The 8,389-nt window shown below is 38.2% G+C and overlaps 1 protein-coding gene across 1 annotated transcript in view; it reads right to left on the bottom strand.

The window, feature by feature from the left end:
• si:ch211-186j3.6 (neural-cadherin) overlaps nt 1-8,389 on the bottom strand; it is a 275,078-nt gene that overhangs the window by 138,872 nt on the left and 127,817 nt on the right. Inside the window, exons 14-16 of the mRNA XM_035682213.1 lie at nt 7,101-7,228; nt 6,661-6,847; nt 2,600-2,743 (exon numbers count right to left, since the gene is read on the bottom strand). Of these exons, the coding sequence (XP_035538106.1) occupies nt 2,600-2,743; nt 6,661-6,847; nt 7,101-7,228 (459 nt within the window). The remainder of the gene's footprint in view (nt 1-2,599; nt 2,744-6,660; nt 6,848-7,100; nt 7,229-8,389) is intronic.

The raw sequence follows: 8,389 nt of genomic DNA, 5'->3' as shown, positions 1-8,389 counted from the left end.
ATACTCTAACTCGCTCTCTCTCTTTTATTACTTTGAGCATTTTCTTTCTTCTGTGTTTCCAATCCAACTCACCTCACACTGGACTCATATCAGCACCGAGTGTCGGTACTTATCAATCTGGGGAGAGTGTAATGAGTTGAAATTTAGAGAGATCTCGGAGTCTTCGTTTTGAATTATAGAAAAAAATAAGAGATAATGAGACCTTTATGAGTCCTAATACTGATTGGCGCTGGCTTTCAAACTCTACTCACAAGTAGAATTTGTTTGGACAGGCTGAACAATTGCAGTAATAAATACGTGAATTGGAGTGAGTCTGGGAGTGGTCCCAGACTCTTCCTGAGTGAAATTCAATTGTGCGGGTACACTTCTCAATCCAACACTGACTCTTAATTTCTTTCTCTTGTTTACACAGAGGGATTGCTTCGGAATCTAGAGTACAATTTTCACAGGTGAACTGTAACAGGCACATAATGGACCGCAGATATGTACCATTTGATCCAACTTAAAAAGGTGCAAGGTGTTCAAAGTATCTGACAGTGTAAGTTAAACATTTCTACCAATTCAGCCTGCACTAAAGGTGCAGTTAAAGTTAATTAAGGTAGCACACTGACTGATGGAAAACAAGCTTTTGGAAGAGTAATATCTTTGGCTTTTTTCACAGAATCATCTGAAACTAAATCTTCACTTGAACTTTACTCCTCATCAGAAATCTTAACTCTTTATTTTTTTTAATAAAAAAAAGTAAGTGTCTGACTGAAACAATTACCAACAAAACCAATCATCATAGGACACAAATAGAAAGCTTATAGATGCTTTAAGCTATTCAGAGCTTCTCTGATGTTACTCTGTCTTCTTCATACTGACACACACAGACAAGCCTGTATTTCTCTTTCACTCCAAAAAATTAAAGTCATATATTAAACGGGAGCATATTTGCAAGTCCAATGTTAGTCGTGTCATCTCTAAAAATAGTCACAAAATGTACCTAGTCGCATTCTGGAGCCGTGGCTGTTGCTTGTGATCATCTTGTCTATGATCTATAGGCTTCCTGTTTACACAGTAAGCTGCAGATAAGCCAAGCCTTTTAAAATATGTTGCATAACAATGACAGTATTATTGCACCATATAAAACCATAAAATACAGCAAGATACAATTTCAAATACTATCAGTTTAATTCAAAATACTAATATTAGGTATCATTTAGTTGCTTCTTTCTATGTTCTAAGACAGAGGGATTTGTGATCATCCATCCCTGAAGTCAGAAGTCACTCACAATAATAGCCAAACCCACAGAGAAGACTATGAAATAGACCAAAAAGATCAACGGCTTTAGCGAAAAACCCACTATAAACATTCATGTTCAGGGTTTCCACTATTCAACAGGTAGCTATAATGCGTCAATAAACACTGCAACGTGCAAAAAAGAGCAGAACAGAAGAAGACTGCTACCTATTAAACATGGATGTAACAATGCAGGATTTATTATAAATTAAAAAAAAACGCTTTGCTAATGTTTTATGGTGAAGGAAATGCATTCACAGTGTTTATGTGATATCAAGGACACAAAATGTGTTTTGGTCAGCAACACTGAAAACAAATACAAACTGATTGCTAACAAGAAAAGGCCATATGGCACCTTTAAGGTGACTGTATTTTCAGTCTTAGCAGTCAAAGCAGCTGTTCCCAGCTAAAATGCTCTGATTAAATCCAGTCTATACTACCTGTTCACCGTATATTGTGAGACAGTCAAATCGAGATACAAATATGTAAAGATTCAAATCTGTGAAATAAAAAATGAATTATGAGACTAATTTCAAACAGTCTACTTTTGACGTGTGATGTCCTACGTCATTCGAGTCAGTAGATGTATCAGGGCACAAAGACATTATTTTCACTTTTATAAAGAAAAGGAAATGCATTGTTTTGTCCAGTTTATATCCTACCTCAGATTTTAGAAAAAAGAAAATATAATATAAAATATGTTCATTTTCAGTAATAATTTGTCTCCTGTAATATCGTATCATGAGGTAAGGGTTGCTTCCCTTCCTGATAAAAACACTTTGGTCATTTCAAAATGTTGCCAATTTTCCATGGATTATATAGCAAGTTTGAAAAATAATGAAAACCACCAGCCATGTCAGAGCTGCAGTCAACTTCTGCTCAACAGCTACACAGGTGTAACATCTTACCTTTAAGAAATGTTTGACCAAAGTGAATAGAAAAATGTTTTGAAGCCCAAAATGGTGAAAATACACATTTAAACACTTGAGAGCTTCTTTCTTTGCTGTACAGCAAAAGGTTATATTAAATGGGCTCTTCTACAGTAGCTGATTCAAACTCACATACTACTGTGTTTTTCATGAGTGACATGTTTTGTATTGCACAGCTGTTTTTTTCCTCAAAGTAAAAGAGGGTCAGACAAAAGTAGCAAAGTGAAAAGTTTTTTCTTGAGTGAGGGAAAAGAGAAATGTGCCTGAGTAAATGTGCTCAATTATGACTACAGTACCAGCCTTGCCATCACTCCTACACTTTCCATTTTATCCACGTCACACCATTCAAAGAAACACACACACACACTCATTTATTCGTGCCACCCACCTTCGTCCCCATCATTGGCACTGACAGTGAGTATGGCGAAGCCAACATCAGCATCCTCGTCCACATCAACTTCATAGGACGCCTGTGCAAAAGCCGGCTTGTTATCATTCACGTCACTGATGAAAACGCGAACATATGCCGTGTCTGAAAATAAAAAGATGAGAAACAGTGAGAGCTACAAAGAGAGAGAAAGAGGAGAAAGGTGATTACAAACATGAGGTTGTTCTTATTCTGTCAACGTGAACATGAACATCTGGCCATCTCTCTTTGGATAGCAACAATTTAGTCACTTTTCAACGGACACACCCAAACAGATGCAAATAGGAAAGTAGACATTTCTTCATGCACAAAGACAAAAACAAAATTAACATCCTTTTTTATTCTTCCATCCAACATTTTCTATTCCATCTGTCATCTGTCTCCACTATTTCTGTCTTTTTTACCATTAAATCCAGCTGTTTCTTTTTTTCCTTCAGTATCCAACCCCAGGCTGGAGCGGAGCACAAAGCACCCTGGGGGCATCAGTATAAGGCTCGCTAGCTGAGCAACCCAACATACTATGCTTCCTTTGATATCGGTATCAAAACGAGCATAATTTGCAATACACGATTCAGGGTGGGATAAATTATTTATGCCGGGGTGGAAGAGATGCTATACAGTTCATGGCACAGATAGCAAACTAATGCAGCCCTTGGAGCTATAACAAAACAAGTCGCAGATGACAGGGCTTTGCACGTGTACAGAATCTGTCAGAGAGAAAGAGAGAAAGGTAGGATGGAGGAAGAAAACAAAGTCGATAAACAGATATAGCAGCCATCCCCTTATCCTCCTCCTTGTCTGCTAATGCTGCCTGCTTATTCAAGTTTTCACACTTCTAGAGACATGTATGTGTAAAACTCACACGCCCAACCCCACACACTCGCTTGTATTAGAAGAAGGGCCTGTTTACTGCTTGTGAAAACTGTTTATCAAGGTTATTTTCGTGACCATTTCACAACATTCAGCAGTCTCTAGCCTGCAAAATCTCTTACTGCTTGGCATGTGTGTGTATATGTTTGTGTGTTCTTCAAGTCTCTCTATTTAAAAAAAATAAATAAATACAAATAAAACAGGTGACAAGTTATGTGTGTAAAATAACTACTAGGGTTATCATACCTGATTCCAATGTAATAAGAGGGTGGTTAGAATAAACATACAGAAAGACAATCTCACCACTTGGACAGAACACGTGCTAAAGAAGAAAGAGATACATAAGGGAATGCAAATAAAATAGGACACAGAGAAAACAAACTCCTAAAACAAACAAATCCTCTAATAACAGGAGAGAGATTTTATTGGACTGATCAAAGGGGGTCACAAAGCATAGAATATATTTCATGATCATATATACAATCATACACAGCACAACGCATAGTGAAATGTGTCCTCTGCATTTAACCCATCATAAGTACTAGGAGCAGTGGGCAGCCGTGGCACTGACTGGAGAATTAACCTCACATCCATGTTTTGATGGTGGGGGAAACCGGAGGATGCCCCAGTGTGCGGCAACAGTGCTAACCACTGACCCACCATGCTGTTGAGTATTGATTTTTCGGCTCAAGGGATTAAAAGAACATATTTATTTTATTTTAGATATTCCACCTAATAAAATTGAATGCTTGAAGGAAATAATTTAAATAAAGTCGCCCATTAGATTCCTAGAGTCGATGATTTGCCACCATAGTTTTGAGAGTGATAAGGTTTCTTGATCTGAAGGTATTTTAAACATGAACCCTCAGTGCCAAGCCATATATTAAGTATTCTCATGTGACCAAAGAGATAGCAGGCGAGCACTCAATCTATACATTCTCCAGCAATAAAAGTTCTGCTTTACACAACTGCAGGTGCTAAAATGGTCTGGCAGTCTGCTGGTGAACACTGCAGCAAAGGGTTCATAACCATAAATAGTATTCATCTAATCCAAATTCGACACGGAGAAATGTGTTTTCTTTCACCAGTGAAACCATGTGACCCTTAAGCTATTGCCTCATTTAATAGTCTGATTCTCCTAAACCAAAAAATGTGACAGTCAAGACAGCAAAAAAGTAACAGCACTGAACAAACAGCTGTGTCATGCCAAAAATGTGTTTAAGTTAATAAGCAGTCAATTAAGTTCCCTCACAATTGGAACTTTATTGTACAATATACAGTAGAAGGATACAAGATACATACATTTATTTTATGGCAAGGCCATAATGTCTGTGGGGGGAGTTGTTTCCAACTAGGATGGCAAATTAACTGCTATCTATAAATATAGCTTACTGCTAATGCTAATGCTTACTGATTACTGGTTACCAGGAGGTAAAATCAGATGTGCTGCTACTTGATATAATATATAATATAAGTATCCTGGAACGGGTAGGGTCAGGGGGATAAATCAGAATTATATCAATTCTATCATTTTAAAATGGATTATTTAAAAACAAATTGACTCAGGGGATAGTTTGGTATTTTTCTTTCTTTTAAAATGAGAAAGACAAGCTATAAATCTGATTTTAATTTCTTCTTTTGGTTTCAGACTAGAGAGCACAAATGTCCTTCAGCCTGATTAAAAATAGTTTTTAGGTCTGAAGCTCTTCAAAATGTGGTAAAATATGTTTCATCATAGGTGTAACAGATTTTTTAATAAAAATTCACTCATGCCACACTAAAATGATTTCCATGTGGAAATCATTATATCAGAGATCGACAACAATTGCAATTACATGCACTCGTGAGTGTGTGCATCCTTGTTAAGTATCTGTTAATATGCCTGTCATCAATCCTTCTTCATGCCACCTCATTCAATATACATGACACAGAAAAAAATTTATGAAATAAAATAACTCCCACAGCTTAACTGCAGTCTCTCAGTCTCTGCTCTGCTTAATATTTAACTTCTGTTTACGTTGCCACAAATGTCATAGTGAGACAAACCTAGAGATCCATTAATAATCTATGATCATATTTATTAAAAATATATCCCGGGTCTGTCTTGCTGTTCCTTCAACACCTCTTTTCCATCCACCCATCTGTTTCAACATCTGTTCATTTCTTCTGTGTTTCTCTTTTCTACTGTTGGAGCATGTATGCATTTCACCTGGCAGCAAATGAGAGAGAAATGGGTAGATGAGGAAGAGAGACAGACAGAGAGAAAGTTGGCCTTTGGTCCTTCGGTAGGGAGAGATGAGCAGATGTGGGAAAGAGACAGAAAGAGGAAAACAGAGATTATTGCTGCCTTCGATGAAGACTTGGAGCCTTAAATGAAGTCTAGAGAGCAGCTGTCTGCAGATCTCTCCCCTTTGTGCTTGTCCTCTTTTTTAGTCAGTAGAACAGTAAGCACCATCACTGTATAAATTGGATTTTTTAAAAATCAAGGGAATCTGAAACATCTCTGCAATTACATCAATGTGTTTGCATTTTTACATGAAAGCTTAGGATTCAATAATTCCTGTTTGAAATGAACTGCTACTGCAAATCATAGTATGTATGTATATCTGTGTGTGTGTGTGTGTGTGTGTGTGTGTGTGTACACATATATTGAGGAATGCCCTTTCCACAGTGCACAAAAACAGGTCCATAAGGAAATGGTTTTCCCAGTTTTGACGTTAACCCTATCCAACCACTTTGCCAGACCTCACCAACTAACATCACTCTTGCAGCTGAATGGGGGCAAATTCCTGATGACAGGTTCCAAAGTCAGATGAAAAGCCTTCCCCTAGAGGAGTGGGGGAGCAGTTTAATAAGAACAATCATATGGGTGTGATGTTCACGTGTCCACATACTTTGTGTAGAAGTGAGTCACCTTTTTGTAAGATTTTGTTACATAGTTTTGGAGTACAGGGAAAAACACTATGTACTGAAGCTTCTCTTTATCGCTGACTGTTATAACACAGTGGCAGTTCATGACAACTTGTACAATTGCTGTTCTTAACACTCAGGCACAAGACAGAACAATACTGGACAAACTGCAAAAACACCACAGCAATCAGAACTTAACCATCAATTCAGTCGCAGGCTGTTTTGAGCAGTAGTAGACTTACCAGAATTGGGCTGTCCATGTTTGCCAGGCCGTGCCGACTCCCAGCCATCGACAGACTGAACCTCCAACAGGTATGAGCTTTTAGTCTCGCGGTCAAATACAGTCTGAGTGTAGATGAATCCCAGCTCTGGGTCAATACGGAAATACTGATGGTCCCCACTGCGATCCTCTAACAAGGAGTAGGAGATCTGGGCAATGGGGGATTTGGTGTAGAATTAATTATACAGAGGTTCAGGTGCTAAAACACAGTTAATTACTTAATTAATGTACACAGCAAAAAAGAACATATTTTGAAAAATCAAAAACAGAGCGAGTCTGAAAATGACAGTGCATATATTCAAAAGGAACTGAGCTCTTAACATCCCTTTCCACTGTGCACGCTGTAAGATCAACATTAGCACTTCTACCATAGGTTTTGTGCATGTGTGAGTATGTTTTTACCTTGCCATTGAGACCCAAGTCGAGGTCATTGGCTGAAACCTGGAAAACCAAAGTTCCTGATTCTGCTCCTTCAGTGACTGAGGCCTCATAGATGGACGAAGTGAAAAATGGGACGTTGTCATTTACATCTGGAGAAGAAATAGGATAGAAAGAGAGAATGTGCTTAGGTTACACTGAAAAATGGTCTCTGCATTGTATGTCCGGTGGATCTGATGGAAACGTCATAGATGATTGATGGGTTCTTTACAAAGCCCAAACCACCTGCAGCACTAGGTGGTAACATCTATTCAGCCTATTCTCCATACCTGCTTACCAACAAGTGTTTTTCTTTCTCAGTACAATTATTAATGAATACATAGTTACTTTTTTTAAGCAAAATGCCAAGTGGTATTTATACACAGATCATAAAGCTCCCAAGAATCATTTCAGCACAATCTTGGATACTTATAAGATGTCAACTGCACTCTTCTCGGTCTGGTGACAAAATGTATCTACATTTGCCAGCTTGTGCACATAATTTTAATTTTCTTTTGCTGACAATTATTGACTTTTGGAATATACTTATCAGACCATGAATGATGCCTATAAACGGACTGCTGCACATGAATGCAGAATCTGTAGGGAAGGGACCAAGATTTTGGCATCAGAAAGGTTCTGGTTTCCATTTGTAGTCTGATAAGTATTGACCAATTACATTTTTTGGCGGCTTTGGTTGCCTACAGGTAACAGTCTGTGTGGGCAGCTAAAAGAGGTGGAACGCATTAACCAGAATGCAATCTATCTGACGATGATTTAGCTTTTAAATAGTTTTAAATAGCTTTTTACTAAATGTATGCAGATATGTTTATACAGATTAGCCAAATCTAATATCCCTTTTTCTGGATATCCGCTGGCTACACTGAAAGCCCCAAAACATTGGTTGCTGCCCCCAGAGGCTAAATCTTCATCAGACGATAGCCAGTGGGTCCCAAGATTGGCCCATGAATGTCTCTACCTCAACAGAATTAAAGAAACAGTTACTTATTTAATGTTTAAAGTTACATCTTTAATTTAGACACTCGGCTGCTAATTTCATATCAAATCAGACATACTGTTTACCCTTACCTGAACAGCATTGACAATTACCATAACTTCCGGACTATAAGCCGCTACTTTTTTCACACACTTTGAACCCTGCGGCTTAAACAATGATGCGGGGCTAATCTATAGATTTTTACGGGCTAACGTCCTCCAGGGGGCGCTCTAGCAGGAAGCGCAAGAGCGAGACAGACAGGTGGAAGAGATAATGC

The sequence above is a fragment of the Morone saxatilis genome, unplaced genomic scaffold (assembly GCF_004916995.1).
Source record: "Morone saxatilis isolate NCDOM2014 unplaced genomic scaffold, NCSU_SB_2.0 Contig11, whole genome shotgun sequence".
In the NCBI taxonomy this organism is placed as follows: domain Eukaryota; kingdom Metazoa; phylum Chordata; class Actinopteri; family Moronidae; genus Morone; species Morone saxatilis.
The sequence above is the reverse complement of the archived record's forward strand: the minus strand, read 5'-3'. Positions and strand labels throughout refer to the sequence as shown.